General features: G+C 37.4%; 1 protein-coding gene across 2 annotated transcripts in view; it reads left to right on the forward strand.

Annotated features, from left to right (window-relative positions):
* wdr26a (WD repeat domain 26a) overlaps positions 1 to 16174 on the forward strand; it is a 45381-nt gene that overhangs the window by 13448 nt on the left and 15759 nt on the right. For both annotated transcript variants that reach the window (XM_079894229.1, XM_079894228.1), the window contains exons 2-6: positions 6455 to 6554; positions 9515 to 9571; positions 9652 to 9788; positions 12356 to 12453; positions 15175 to 15331. In XM_079894229.1, coding sequence (XP_079750355.1) covers positions 6455 to 6554; positions 9515 to 9571; positions 9652 to 9788; positions 12356 to 12453; positions 15175 to 15331 — 549 coding nt within the window. The remainder of the gene's footprint in view (positions 1 to 6454; positions 6555 to 9514; positions 9572 to 9651; positions 9789 to 12355; positions 12454 to 15174; positions 15332 to 16174) is intronic.

A 16174-nucleotide genomic window follows, 5' to 3' on the forward strand; every position in this document is an offset into this window, starting at 1 on the left:
CGTGATGGTGTCAGTGGTGTTTTTGAGCTTTCATGATGGTGTCAGTGGTGTTTTTGAGCTTTCATGATGGTGTCACTGGTGTTTTTGAGCTTTCATGACGGTGTCACTGGTGTTTTTGAGCTTTCATGACGGTGTCACTGGTGTTTTTGAGCTTTCATGACGGTGTCACTGGTGTTTTTGAGCTTTCATGATGGTGTCAGTGTTTTTTTTAGTTTTCATGATGGTGTCAGTGGTGTTTTTGAGCTTTCGTGATGGTGTCAGTGGTGTTTTTGAGCTTTCATGATGGTGTCAGTGTTTTTTTTAGTTTTCATGATGGTGTCAGTGGTGTTTTTGAGCTTTCGTGATGGTGTCAGTGGTGTTTTTGAGCTTTCATGATGGTGTCAGTGGTGTTTTTGAGCTTTCGTGATGGTGTCAGTGGTGTTTTTGAGCTTTCATGACTGTGTCAGTGGTGTTTTTGAGCTTTCATGATGGTGTCAGTGGTGTTTTTGAGCTTTCATGACGGTGTCAGTGGTGTTTTTGAGCTTTCATGACGGTGTCAGCTGTGTTTTTGAGCTTTCATGACGGTGTCAGTGGTGTTTTTTAGCTTTCATGATGGTGTCAGTGTTTTTTTTAGCTTTCATGACGGTGTCAGTGGTGTTTTTGAGCTTTCATGATGGTGTCAGTGTTTTTTTTAGTTTTCATGATGGTGTCAGTGGTGTTTTTGAGCTTTCGTGATGGTGTCAGTGGTGTTTTTGAGCTTTCATGATGGTGTCAGTGGTGTTTTTGAGCTTTCATGATGGTGTCAGTGGTGTTTTTGAGCTTTCATGACAGTGTCAGTGGTGTTTTTGAGCTTTCATGACGGTGTCACTGGTGTTTTTGAGCTTTCATGACGGTGTCACTGGTGTTTTTGAGCTTTCATGATGGTGTCAGTGTTTTTTTTAGTTTTCATGATGGTGTCAGTGGTGTTTTTGAGCTTTCGTGATGGTGTCAGTGGTGTTTTTGAGCTTTCATGATGGTGTCAGTGTTTTTTTTTTGTTTTCATGATGGTGTCAGTGGTGTTTTTGAGCTTTCGAGATGGTGTCAGTGGTGTTTTTGAGCTTTCATGATGGTGTCAGTGGTATTTTTGAGCTTTCATGATGGTGTCACTGGTGTTTTTGAGCTTTCATGACGGTGTCAGTGGTGTTTTTGAGCTTTCATGATGGTGTCAGTGGTGTCAGTGGTGTTTTTGAGCTTTCATGACCGTGTCAGTGGTGTTTTTGAGCTTTCGTGATGGTGTCAGTGGTGTTTTGAGCTTTCATGATGGTGACAGTGGTGTTTTTGAGCTTTCATGACGGTGTCAGTGGTGTTTTTGAGCTTTCATGATGGTGTCAGTGGTGTTTTTGAGCTTTCATGACCGTGTCAGTGGTGTTTTTGAGCTTTCGTGATGGTGTCAGTGGTGTTTTTAGTTTTCATGATGGTGTCAGTGGTGTTTTTGAGCTTTCGTGATGGTGTCAGTGGTGTTTTTGAGCTTTCGTGATGGTGTCAGTGGTGTTTTGAGCTTTCATGATGGTGTCAGTGGTGTTTTTGAGCTTTCATGATGGTGTCAGCTGTGTTTTTGAGCTTTCATGACGGTGTCAGTGTTTTTTAGTTTTCATGATGGTGTCAGTGTTTTTTAGTTTTCATGATGGTGTCAGTGTCAGTTGAGCTTTCGTGATGGTGTCAGTGGTGTTTTTGAGCTTTCGTGATGGTGTCAGTGGTGTTTTTGAGCTTTCGTGATGGTGTCAGTGGTGTTTTTGAGCTTTCGTGATGGTGTCAGTGTTTTTTTTAGCTTTCATGACCGTGTCAGTGGTGTTTTTGAGCTTTCATGATGGTGTCAGTGGTGTTTTGAGCTTTCATGACGGTGTCAGTGGTGTTTTTGAGCTTTCGTGATGGTGTCAGTGGTGTTTTGAGCTTTCGTGATGGTGTCAGTGGTGTTTTTGAGCTTTCGTGATGGTGTCAGTGTTTTTGAGCTTTCGTGATGGTGTCAGTGTTTTTTTGAGCTTTCATGATGTTGTCAGTGGTGTTTTGAGCTTTCATGATGGTGTTAGTGGTGTTTTTGAGCTTTCATGATGGTGTCAGTGGTGTTTTTGAGCTTTCATGATGGTGTCAGTGTTTTTTTTTAGCTTTCATGACCGTGTCAGTGGTGTTTTTGAGCTTTCGTGATGGTGTCAGTGGTGTTTTTGAGCTTTCGTGATGGTGTCAGTGTTTTTGAGCTTTCGTGATGGTGTCAGTGTTTTTTTGAGCTTTCATGATGGTGTCGGTGTTTTTGAGCTTTCATGATGGTGTCAGTGGTGTTTTGAGCTTTCATGATGGTGTTAGTGGTGTTTTTGAGCTTTCATGATGGTGTCAGTGGTGTTTTTGTTATTTCATAATGGTGTCAGTGGTGTTTTTGAGCTTTCATGATGGTGTCAGTGGTGTTTTTGAGCTTTCATGATGGTGTCAGTGGTGTTTTTGAGCTTTCATGACAGTGTCAGTGGTGTTTTTGTGCTTTCATGATGGTGTCAGTGGTGTTTTTGAGCTTTCATGACGGTGTCAGTGGTGTTTTTGAGCTTTCATGATGGTGTCAGTGGTGTTTTTGTGCTTTCATGATGGTGTCAGTGGTGTTTTTGAGCTTTCATGACGTGTCAGTGGTGTTTTTGAGCTTTCATGACCGTGTCAGTGGTGTTTTTGTAATGTATCAGTGGATTTTACTGGTTTTAGTACTGACCACAAAAGTGTCGGCGAGTGAATATCGCAACTAAAATTGTGCAGTGTGTACCTGGTGTAACTTGTCTGTGGTGTTTTTGTGTTTTCATGATGTGTACCTGTATTTTTTTTTTTTTTTTTTTTTTTTTTTTTAACTTGTCAGTGCTGTTATTGGTTTCATAACAGTGTCAATGGTGTTTTGTAACATTTTAGTGGATTTTTCCCGTGTTTTTGTACCTTTATATGGTGCCAGTAGAGTTTGTGTTTTCATGGTGGCGTTTTTGTGTAATTTGTCAGTGTTATTATTGGTTTCATGATGATATCAGTGGTGTTTTTATGCTTTCATGTTGTGTCAATTTTGATTTTTCACTGTTATTAGTGTTTTTGTGTCTGTGTTTTGATTAAATGTTTTCGTATAATGTCAGTGGTGTATATCAAAATTTACATTATAATTTAATATGCTGATAAATAGCCAGGGTTGGACCGAGTACAAAAATCCTTTAAGACCTAATATAACAAAAAATAAAAACCCAGAATTTTAATAAAATCTGAAAATCTGAGTTTTAATAAAAATGTAAAGTTGAAATAACGCCTAGGCCTATATGTAGGCTAGCCTATATATTAGGGCTGAATGATTATCGAAATATCGTAAATGTACATATCGTGATATGCACAAGAACTTGCGAGTTATTGTGATATGCATATCACGATATGTACATTTACGATATTTCGATAATTTTAATACTTCAAAAGTTAACAAAAGTCCACAAAAAGTAACGGTTACATACGTGTGACGTGCTTAATGTTATTAAATGCAATAATCGAAGAACTCACGCGCCTCTCGGACAACACGTGATCCCGAAATCAGTTCTCTTCTGCAGCTTATATGGTTCAAATACACACAAAATTCTGTCAAAATACCCTTGTTGGTGAGTATTCACATAAACGCAGTCAGATAGCCTATGTCTTAAATGGAGTTGAGAAAGAAAACGTGCGTGTAACAATATATTGGATCGGTGCAGCTCTTTAAGTGACAGCAACCTAATAAACCTGCTGTCATCTGTGTGCTTAATGTTAAACAACGAAAGACAGAGAAAAGAAATCACTCACTGCTCTTGACTGAATAACTTTTGTAGCTTTAATAAGAATCAGTATTTAATTCGTACAGTGATGACTAAGCATTGCTTTATTTTTATATATTTGATTATTACATTTTTGTTGTCAAATAAACCTAATGTAGGCCTAACTGAAATCCTAAACCCTGGTTTACCCTGATGTTAAAGTGACACTTAGCCTACTTTTTATGTAATGCTACTGTAAAACATTGCTGTTCACTTTCAGAAGCTGTAGGGATGCTTTCTTCTCACAAAAAGATTGTGAAATGTATGTTGGTTATGCCATTTTCAGTTTTTAAATACATTTAAATATAATTTAAATTTATTTTACACACTTAAAGGGTTAGTTCACCCAAAAATGAAAATTACCCCATGATTTACTCATCCTCAAGCCTTCCTAGGTGTAGGCCTATATGACATTCTTCTTTCAGACGAATACAATTTGAGTTGTATTAAAAAATGTCCTGGCTCTTCCAAGCTTTATAATGGCAGTGAATGGCTTTATATTTTTTGATGTCCATCAAAGCACATCTATTCATGATAAAAGTAAATCCACACTGCTCTGGGGGGTTAATAAAGGCCTTCTGAAGCGAAGCGATGCGTTTGTGTAAGAAAAATATCCATATTTAAAACTTTATCGACTAAAATAACTAGCTTCCGGCAGACGGCCGTACACATCGATTTACGCCAAAAGAGCAACCCTTGACGATGTGTGACGTAGATGAAGGAGTAGCGTAAGCTTTGACGCCTCTCACAGTTCAAACAAACAGGGCTTGGCAACAAACTCAAGCTTTCCCTTTAAAAATTCTCCTTTTAGACTTCTAATTCGCACTTCCGTGTTCATCAATGCGTGAAGTCAAAGGTTACTCCTCTGCTGTAAATTGATGAGTACGGCCGTCTGTCGGAAGCTAGTTATTTTAGTCGATAAAGTTTTAAATATGGATATTTTTCTAACACAAACGTATCGCTTCGCTTCAGAAGGCCTTTATTAACCCCCCAGAGCAGTGTGGATTTACTGTTATCATGGATGGATGTGCTTTGATGGACTTCAAAATAGAAACGCCATTCACTGCCATTATAAAGCTTGGAAGAGCCAACAGGGCTCGACACTAAGAACTACACTACGTGATTTAGTCTTATGTCTAAATAGTCTGTATGTGTTTTATATTTATGTCATTTAATATAGTTAACCAATATTACACGAAGAGTGCCATTTTCTCCAAATATCAGCATGATACAAATGAGACATTGATGTTATACAATGTACAGTTTAATAAACAAGTTAATATTAAGCGACTTACATTTTAGACATCAAATCACCTGTTTCGCTCTATTCCGCCAATGAAAATATTTCCAAACGAAGTCCACAGCACTGTTTTACGTCTCTGAGCAACACACGACGGTGTATCTTTACTGATTGAATCAGCTTTTTGAACGAATCAGCTGAATCATGATTCACTCAATAAGAATGAATCAGCCGTTTGAATGAATCGGTTGAATCTCAATGACTCTCTCATTAACAGTGACTTGGTGCCACCTCCTGGCGGGTTTAATTTCACATGTGAAGTATCTTTTCATTTTTAAATAATTTAAAATACCAGTATTTAACGTTTTATATATTCAACATTTCAAAACATTATTTATGTATCTTTAACGGCACTACACTGATTAACCTGAATAAAGGTTGATCTATAGTTATATAGTTATTAGATTACAATTAGATTATACATTATACAATATATACATTAGATTACAATTTCTATACCTGAAAATCTCTTGTTTAAACCTACATGAAAAAGCTGAAAAGCACCGTTTATTTCATTTATATGTTTGTTCTGTTGTATTTATTTGTGCTTTTGCTCGTAATTTGATTATTTGCTCCTATTTTATTACTTGCTGTTTAAATGAGTTAATCTAGTAGCTTTTGGTGTCATAACCTTATTTAAAAAAATAACAAAAACAATACTAGGCTTATTTTATAGGCCCGTTTTCTTTTCTTTTACTTTATTATTTGTTTATTGTGGGGCCAGTGAAAATGTTGGCAGGACAAGTAGAAAACATCCTTAGCGTTGAGCCCTGGCCAGGACATTTTTTAATATAACTCTGATTGTATTTGTCTGAAAGAAGAAAGTCATATACACCTAGGATGGCTTCAGGGTGAGTGAATCATGGGGTAATTTTCATTTTTGGGTGAACTATCCCTTTAAAGCATTAGTCCATTAGTTTGCTCTTTCATATTGACAAGGTAAAAGCAAAGTAAAATAGCTTGTTGCAGTAATGCATCTTGCCTAACATAGTCTTTGTTAGGAGTGTTATCCCTGTTTGCTCTTCTGGTGTAGAAAACCAGATGAATTGGTGCTCCACACAATTTATAGTGAACACAGTGGGAGAGGCGTTCCTTTCTAGGAAATGAAACATTCAAGGGTTTATATGTTAATTATTGCTTTCATGAATCAAACACTGACTTCTTGTTGCTAGGAGATTGGAACTCTGTGTGTGTGTGTGTGTGTGTGTGTGTGTGTGTGTGTGTGTGTGTGTGTGTGTGTGTGTGTGTGTGTGTGTGTGTGTGTGTTCTCTAGTCCGAACTCTATCATGTAAAAGGAATATGAATCCACTTCACATTCTTAATTAACATATTTCTTTTTGTCGTGTTTCAGTCAAACTGTGGACCTGTTAATGCAGGAATCGGGCTGTAGACTTGAGCATCCCGCTGCTACCAAGTTCCGGAATCATGTGATGGAGGGAGAGTGGGAAAAGGTGAGTCTTCACATGGCCTGTCTAGAAATTGTAGTTATTGAAATTGTAGAAATCATCTAGAATTACTTTACGAATGAAACAGAATAGGAAAATGTAGAAATCATATCATGTGAATCATTAGAAAAATGCACTGTAATGGTACACTGATGGCATTAGCTTTATTGCCATGTTACTGAGTGACTGACCTGTGTACCGTAGTATTTACATAGAACTAAAGAAGCTTAAAAAGATTAAAGGGTTAGTTCACCCAAAAATGTAAATTCTGTCATTAATTACTCACCCTCATGTCGTTCCAAACCCGTAAGTCCTTCGTTCATCAAGTCTTTATGTGTCATGCATTATAAAAGTATTTTATTGCAGTAATTATGCCTTGTAATTCACTTTTATAATGCATTGTATGGTCTCATAAATAATTGTAACCACAGTTATATTACATTATAATACTTGCATTGTTATACCTTTAGAAAGTATAATGCATGACACACAACCAATGTCAGATGTTACAAGGAATCTGCAAGTATTATAATGCGTTTTAACTTTGATTATAGTTATTTATGAAAAGATATGATTCATTATTATAACATACATTATGAATATGCATTATACTGTACATACAGGCTTTAAAGTCCCTCTGTAGTCAATAATTTTAATCCCTTAACTCATATTTGATCACCAAAATTACATATAAAAAAAAAAAATTAAAAAAAAATTGTGTGAAAAGAATTTCTTCATGCCTTAAAATAGCTTGAATGTAACTCTACACCCTTGATTCATTTAGTATGCGGAACCATTATGCTAACTAACCCCGCCTCCACTCACTCACACCAGCTCAGAGATCCACTTGGTCTCGGGATCCACTTTACTGTAGTAAATGCTGCACAATGATAAGAGGAAATACTGGTTTAATTCAGCCATATACACTCACCTAAAGGATTATTAAGAACACCTGTTCAATTTCTCATTAATGCAATTATCTAATCAACCAATCACATGGCAGTTGCTTCAATGCATTTAGGGGTGTGGTCCTGGTCAAGACAATCTCCTGAACTCCAAACTGAATGTCAGTATGGAAAAGAAAGGTGATTTAAGCAATTTTGAGCGTGGCATGGTTGTTGGTGCCAGACGGGCCGGTCTGAGTATTTCACAATCTGCTCAGTTACTGGGATTTTCACGCACAACCATTTCTAGTGTTTACAAAGAATGGTGTGAAAAGGGAAAAACATCCAGTATGCGGCAGTCCTGTGGGCGAAAATGCCTTGTTGATGCTAGAGGTCAGAGGAGAACGGGCCGACTGATTCAAGCTGATAGAAGAGCAACTTTGACTGAAATAACCACTCGTTACAACCGAGGTATGCAGCAAAGCATTTGTGAAGCCACAACACGCACAACCTTGAGGCGGATGGGCTACAACAGCAGAAGACCCCACCGGGTACCACTCATCTCCACTACAAATAGGAAAAAGAGGCTACAATTTGCACGAGCTCACCAAAGTTGGACAGTTGAAGACTGGAAAAATGTTGCCTTGTCTGATGAGTCTCGATTTCTGTTGAGACATTCAGATGGTAGAGTCAGAATTTGGCGTAAACAGAATGAGAACATGGATCCATCATGCCTTGTTACCACTGTGCAGGCTGGTGGTGGTGGTGTAATGGTGTGGGGGATGTTTTCTTGGCACACTTTAGGCCCCTTAGTGCCAATTAGGCATCGTTTAAATGCCACGGCCTACCTGAGCATTGTTTCTGACCATGTCCATCCCTTTATGACCACCATGTACCCATCCTCTGATGGCTACTTCCAGCAGGATAATGCACCATGTAACAAAGCTCGAATCATTTCAAATTGGTTTCTTGAACATGACAATGAGTTCACTGTACTAAAATGGCCCCCACAGTCACCAGATCTCAACCCAATAGAGCATCTTTGGGATGTGGTGGAACGGGAGCTTCGTGCCCTGGATGTGCATCCCACAAATCTCCATCAACTGCAAGATGCTATCCTATCAATATGGGCCAACATTTAGAACAATAGGGGTCAAACACAGTATTAGTATGGTGTTCCTAATAATCCTTTAGGTGAGTGTATGTTTGAACCAGAAACTGAATCAGAAGAAGTGGAAGAGTGAACTATACAGGCTCGTATCGTATATAAGTCACTGTATCAGGATGGTAATGTGTTTTATGTATTGCTCTCTATGTCGGACATAATAACAGGAATTAATATGATTAGCCTTTTCCTTGACTACGTTATCAAACAGCTAATAATGTGCTGCTAATGTTACACAAACAATGTTCCCGTTCGACAGCTTCCTTCTAACAATCAGCATCCCTAGAAACGCTTTGAACAACTCAGAACATCAGTGGAGATCATCATAACATCGTAATATACATCATATACATAATTCACCTGCTATATTGCTAAATGCGGCAGATTTTTCATATCAACAGAACTGGGATAACCTGGCTTCTCTTGAGACTCTCCTACTTCGCATCAGTTAATGATATGCTAAAGCCCCGCCCCCTCATGATCTGATTGGTTACAAGGTAGTTTGTGACGTCAGAAACACCAGCGATTTCAAAGTGTGTTTTTGAGACTGTCTTTGATTCACTGCAGTTTTAAGGAGAAAATACTCAGCAATGGTGTCGACTTATGAATTTACACATGGTTTGTCATTAAAAACACCATATAGACATATAAACTACATTTAAAAGCTTGATTTTCACCACAGGGGGACTTAAAGTAAAGTAAAGTGTTACAGAATAATTTAGTGGAATCCGAATCATTAAACAAACAGTGAATGATTCCCATCAATATCTCGTAAGATTACACCTTATGGGTGTTTCTAAACTTTGTCCTTTTGTGTATTTAATGGTCATATGGGTCATAACAAACCAAACAAGAAACAGATAAGGGTCGGTCAACTTGAGGAACTCAGTTAATCTGTCTGTTTTTCATTGTAACAGGCTGAGAGTGACCTCAACGAGCTGAAAGCACTGATGCATTCACCGAGCGCTGTGGTGGTAAGAGTCCAAAGTCCTCTCAACATCTCCACCATCAGTTGTATGAATGTTCTGAGTGATTTTTGTCCTGTGTTGTTCAGCGGATGAAGTTCTTGCTCCTGCAACAGAAGTATTTGGAGTATCTGGAGGATGGGAAGGTTCTTGAAGCACTTCAGGTCCTCCGAGCCGAGCTCACGCCGCTGAAGTACAACACCGAACGAATCCACATCCTCAGCGGGTATCACACTTCACTCCTATTTTGGGGGCATTAGAACAACAATGTCATTTCCTCATAGTTTTTAGGTTCCCTTTAATGAGAAAATAAATTTACTTTGAAATAAACTCTGCCTGCATGCTGCCATCTTTGCTTTATTACGGAGGCTGCAGAGAGAGAAAAAATGTTCAGAATATCAATTTCATGCTTTTTTTTTACTTTTTCATCTTTCTTTAGTGTGTAATGTTGCTGTTTGAGCATGAAAAAGCTCTGAGTTCTTCTCTATATCAGTGTCAGTGTTTCTGAACTCCCTGAAACGTCTCCATTGTAGTCTTGAGTTTCTTCCGGAACGAATACGTCACAATATTCCTCATTTAAATAATTCATACGCAGAATAAAGGGGCGGGGACTGGTTGAGTTAGTTAGTAGTGTGTTAAACTGGTGATTATGGAAAGGGGCGGGACATTTCCCAAACACTCTCGTAGCGCTTGACCAATCACAACACACTGCTCCAGCCGACCAATCAGAGCACAGTGTGCTTTTCAGAAGGAGGGGCTTCATAGAGGACTAATTCTCATTTTTCTCAGTTATTTTGCTTTATTTACACACTCAATCATAGTGTCGTTCTTGCGTACTAGAGCACGTTCGCACATGCACACTCTTCAAAAACGGTTGCAAAAAGACGTCAATGATATTTGTATACATTCAAATGATATTATTCTAAATGTCAGCTTGTGTATTTTGCTCAAGATAATGATTTAAGTCGACATGTAATACAAACGAGAAACCATGGCTTTGTTCCAAACACACACAACTTTGCGATGCTGTTTGAATGTTCATTGGAACTATGGTTTCATGAAACATGAACTTGTTGAACTACGCTGATAATGACAACCTGCAACCATAGTTGGCTAACGATTCTTTTGGGAAACACCCCGCAGAGCATTCCTGACAGACTGGGAAGAGAGGGGTTGAGTAATGTAAAATATGTGAAAATAATGTGTTTTTTGAGCATTCAAGCATTAACCTGTTCTAGTAGAGCCCAAAGGGCACAATAGGTCCCGTTTAAGAGCCCTTCAAAGAACTGGACAGTGGTAAAATTGCCAAAATGTAAATGACCAAATTTGGACTGTAAGGGTGGAGACAGAAAAGCCAAGATGCCTGCAGATCATCTCGTTCTCGTACAGTCTGTTCCAACCTGTTTACAACTGTGCTCAACCAATACGCATTCGTCGGGTTATCTTTAATAGTTTTTTAGGGGTGTGCCGCCATCAGGTCTTTCTCTTAATTATCAAGTGCAGGTGCAAGTTCATGACAAGATCAGCTGAAGTGAGACATACAGTGTAAAACACAGAGGCCTGAAATCCTGGTTTCATCCGTATCGTTGTGCAGGCTATTCTACGAACATATCTTTAGTGTCTAATGAAAATATACTATAAATACTTGTAGTTTATGTTGTGCATTTTACATGTAAAGTAGGTAGAATCAAAGTAAGTGGCTCTGCCTCTCTAAAATCAAGTCCCTCCCTACTGATGGAAATGTGTCATGTTACAGAAGTAAAGTCTGTTGAGCGTGTGCCTATAGGCGAACTAGGCAGCAAGAAAGAGAGAGATTTCATTTTTTTATACATTTTTTGGACATTCGTTTGGAGTTATTGCACTTATATCAAAAAAAGTTATCGCCCCATTAGTTATTTAAAACTTTTCCTTCATTCTACCTAGTGCCACTGCGTTATCAGCAGAATAACTGAGAACTAGTGGTTGCGTGCTTATTTCTTTTACGTTGCAGGATGAAAAAAAAAATCTATGGAAGCTTGTTTCCGCCAGAGAATAAAACATTTGCAAAGATAATGGCAACTTTTTATCTCACAATTGCGAGTTTACATCTTGCAATTCTGATTGATATATAAAATCAGAATTGCGTGTTATAAAGTGAGAATTGCGAGATTTAAACTCACAATTGCGAGAAAAAAAGTCAGAATTGCGAGTTTATTTCTAACTATTCTGACTTAATAACAGACAATTGTTACTTTATATCACGATGTAAACTCGCAATTGTGAGAAAAAAAGTCAGAATTGTGAGATGGAAAAGTTGCAATTACCTATTATTTTTTATTCGGTGGCGGAAACAAGTGTCCATAAAAATCAAAAAGTTTATGTCTCACAATTCTGACTTTATAGAACGCAATTATGAGTTTATATCTCGCAATTCTGACTTTATAACAAGCAATTATGAGTTTATATCTTGCAATTCTGACTTTATAACATGCAATTATGAGTTTATATCTTGCAATTCTGACTTTATAACACGCAATTATGAGTTTATATCTCGCAATTCTGACTTTATAACACACGATTGTGACTTTATATCACGATGTAAACTCGCAATTGTGAGATGAAAAAGTTGCAATTACCTATTATTTTTTTATTCTGTGGCGGAAACAAGCGTCCATAAAAATCAGAAAACATGCTTTTATTTTAGTGTAATTTTATCACATGCATTTTAAAGATGGTTGAGTTGCTTGAACAGAAACAGTAACCCCTACAGACCACTGTATCGGTGTGTAAAGACTCGGCTCTTGTGTGCTGTAGGTACCTGATGTGCAGTAACTCTGATGACCTGCGTGCTAAAGCTGAGTGGGAGGGCAAAGGGACGGCCTCACGATCCAAACTCCTCGACAAGCTTCAGAGTGAGTTACTCCAAACCCAGATAAACAAACACCAGCTGGATCATTCCGGTTGTGCTACTGAAAAGTGAATATGCTTGTGCTGTTATTTAAGGAAATATTGCTGGGAATGAGTAAATCAGCATTGAAATATGCATTGATGCAGTTGTGGCCAGAAGTGATGTCCAGAAAATTGACATCTTCACTCTTTATTCAAATATTATTAAAAATGTGTTAATGATTTTGTAAGCATATTGCTTGTAGTCCGTTGTTTTATTTGTGATAACGTAATGAAATTGTGCTGACATCATTTTTGGCCAGGCTGTCATGCAATGAAATTATGAACACATGCAAAAACAAGAAAGAACCAATGAAATGCTATTAACTGATTATGTTGTTGTAAATGTATGCTTTTTCCTGTGAGCTTTTTTTTTTTTTTTTATGTAGTTTTTGCACTGTAAAAAAAAACACAGGGCTCAATTTCACAACATTACACAGCTCATAAAGTCCACTGCTAAAACGTCTCTCACCAAACATTGTCATTGACGACATTCAGGAACTTTTGTTAGTTAAAGGAATATTATATAAGATAGGATAGACGTGATATTGGGCACAGGAAAACCTATAAACTGTTTACCAATTAAAATATTTCCATTACAATGTATTTCTTAAAACATTTAAATTAATTACAAAATTCAGATAAAATAAAAATATATAGTAATAATAATCTTATTTTAATTATAATTATATAAAATAAAAACATGACAAGAATGTCAACATTCGCTCAAATTATTTGAAATTCTCTTCTATATTCACTTAATTTTGATAAGAAAACTAAGATGTTTTCTATCTTTTAGGAAATGTGAGTTTAATATTTATGCATTATGCTAAAGCAAAAGGTACGAGAGGCTGTGCTATATATATATATATATATATATATATATATATATATATATATATATATATATAATATATATATATATGATTATTTTTCAATGCAGAACCAAGTTCCTGTGAATGTGTGTGCCAGACTTCTGATTCATTAACCGCTAAAGGGAAATAACTAAGAATAACAAAATGCAGTAAACGGTAAAACTATTTGCACTACAAACCAGTGTGTTTGTAAAAATGACAATACATTAAAATAATATGGTAATAAATAGCAGTTTGCAATATCGAGCAGCGCGACAAGCTGTTTTGTACAGCTAAACATAACCGGAAGCGAATGACACCGGAAGCCACATGCATTCATTTACAAATGGCTGTGACGCTCTTGTGTTTCAAATGAGGAGAATTGATACTTTGCACGTGACGTCAGTTGTACTGGCTGGCGGGCAAGAACTTCATTCTCTAGCAACGAAAACCAGTAAACTAATCAAGGATCTTGCCAGGACGTTGCCAGTTTTAATATACAAAAGTTGGTGTTTTGAGGTGTACACGACATGCCAGATAGTTGTTGTGCGATTGGATGCACTAACCGCGTTTGTTGCCCGCCAGATATCACGTGACTGCAAAGTATCAATAGAGCAGGTTGTTAATGGACACAACGCACAGCAGAATGACTATATTCACAATACAGCAGGACACCAGTGCCGTACTGTTATTATATAATGCTTTTACTACATATTAAAATAATAAGTTTATACATTTTCATTAAAATGCTATTTTATTTATTAATGAATGAATTAAATGGCTACCTTCTGCTAGAAGATCTGGGGCCAGATTTACTAACAGCTCCAGCGCAAACCCTCATTAGGTGTTAAAAACTTCTGTCAGGATTTACTAAAGACGCGCAGTGAAAATGAGCATTGAAAAGGCTTGGACAGGGTTATTTTTGTGGCTGATAATTATTACACATGCATTTGTAGGAGTTTCCCTTTCAGAGCAAAATGCATGGGAGGAGAGAATTTAAATGAATCATGCAAGGTGATTTACTAAGGTTTGCACTCGTCACTTTACTGGTGTTTGCACCATTATTTACCGCCCAAGAAAAGCAGGTCTTACACCAGACGCTAGTGTGTGCTGATCTTGGTGGAGTGTGTTGGTCATTATGGAAATGATCCAGTCTGTGTTCTTTCATTTGCTCGTCTTCAGTAAATCAAGAGCAGAACTTTTATGGGATTGCGCTCTCACGCTAACTTGCCCTGTTTAGTGAATCTGGCCCCAAGTCCCTGAAAAACAAAAGAATGACCCAGGTATCTGAGAATTATTAATTGTTATTAATATTAATTATAATTGGGTAACACTTTATTTTACATTGTCCTTGTTATATGTAGTTACTGTAGTAATATACTATAAATGATGCATAATTACATGCAACTAGCCCTAAACCAAACCCTAATCCTACAGTTAGTACATGTAGTTAATTATTATTACTAATCTATAATTGCACTGTAACAAGGACACTTTAAAATAAAGTGTAACCTATTATTATTATTATTGGTGTAAACATTATTATTCACGTTTTCATTTATTCTGTTTACTTCTTCCTCTCTTCATTCCCTCTTTTGCTTTCTTTTTTTACAGTTTCATGTAATTGTTTTAGTTTTTTTCAGCTAGGGTTCGGGTCAGTTCTATTTCAGTTCAGCCAATTCAGGAGATGAATTGAATTGGGGGCGGTAACCTAAAGAGCGTGAAGGACCTGCGTAGTCTCAAGTCCACTTTATGTCCTGTGTTGGCTGAATTCAGATGAAACTGAGTCTAACCCTCCACGACCTCTATGCTCCATCTCTGTCTCTCTCTCAGCGTACTTGCCCCCGTCCGTGATGCTGCCGCCCCGGCGTCTGCAGACTCTGTTGCGTCAGGCGGTGGAGCTGCAGAGAGATCGCTGTCTCTACCACAACACCAAGCTGGACAGCGGACTGGACAGTGTGTCTCTGCTCATAGACCACGTGTGCAGCAGGTACATGAGCAAACGTACGGCTTCACAGATGCGTTGTCTAGGGCTGAGTCCTGGTAGTCGACTAAAATTTGATTAGTCTTTTAGTCGCAGAAGAAAGAAAACTTACAGTATATCCAATTACAGTAAATCCAGACGTTCACCTCAAATACAGCTTATCTCTTAAAACATGCAAGTAGTAACATGCAACTATAAAACAATGTTTTTCCTGCTTTTGAATGATAAAAACATTGACAGCAAATCAGAATCTGACTTGAAGATTTAAAGCGACACGACAAAACTGCAGTTCACACTTATAATAAACAGAACATTATTGTGCATTGGTGTCGATGCCTATGTATTTATCATTATAGTTATCTTTATATTGTTATCGTTCTTGGTGTGAACGGGCCTTTAAACAGATTAAATAATTGGATAAGTCCTGCATATGTCACCATCAAGTTATGATTGATTAAACATTACAAGGTAAAAAAAAAGTAAATAAATAAATAAAATATGCACAGATCTATAACATGCATTTAGCAGTCCCTCCAGTTTTTCGCGATTACGCGATCGCTGAATACAACGCAAAATCAACAAAATGTCGCATTTTTTTGAGATCCTGCATAATTCCTAATTTAACCGCAAAATAATCACAAAAATGAAAAAGACCTCACAAAACATTAAATTATAATCACCCAATTGAAATATCTCTAGTTTAATTAAAGTTTCAATGCATTTTTATGTGGAGATGTTGCGGGAAAAGGGGAAACTCCTTTTCCTCGATTTACTGAAGCCTATATTGTAAAACGCATTTTGCAGCTGCACAGCTAGAACAGTGAGTGTCTGGCTCACTCATTGGCTGTG

The sequence above is a fragment of the Squalius cephalus genome (assembly GCF_949319135.1).
Source record: "Squalius cephalus genome assembly, chromosome: 15".
Lineage (NCBI taxonomy): Eukaryota > Metazoa > Chordata > Actinopteri > Cypriniformes > Leuciscidae > Squalius > Squalius cephalus.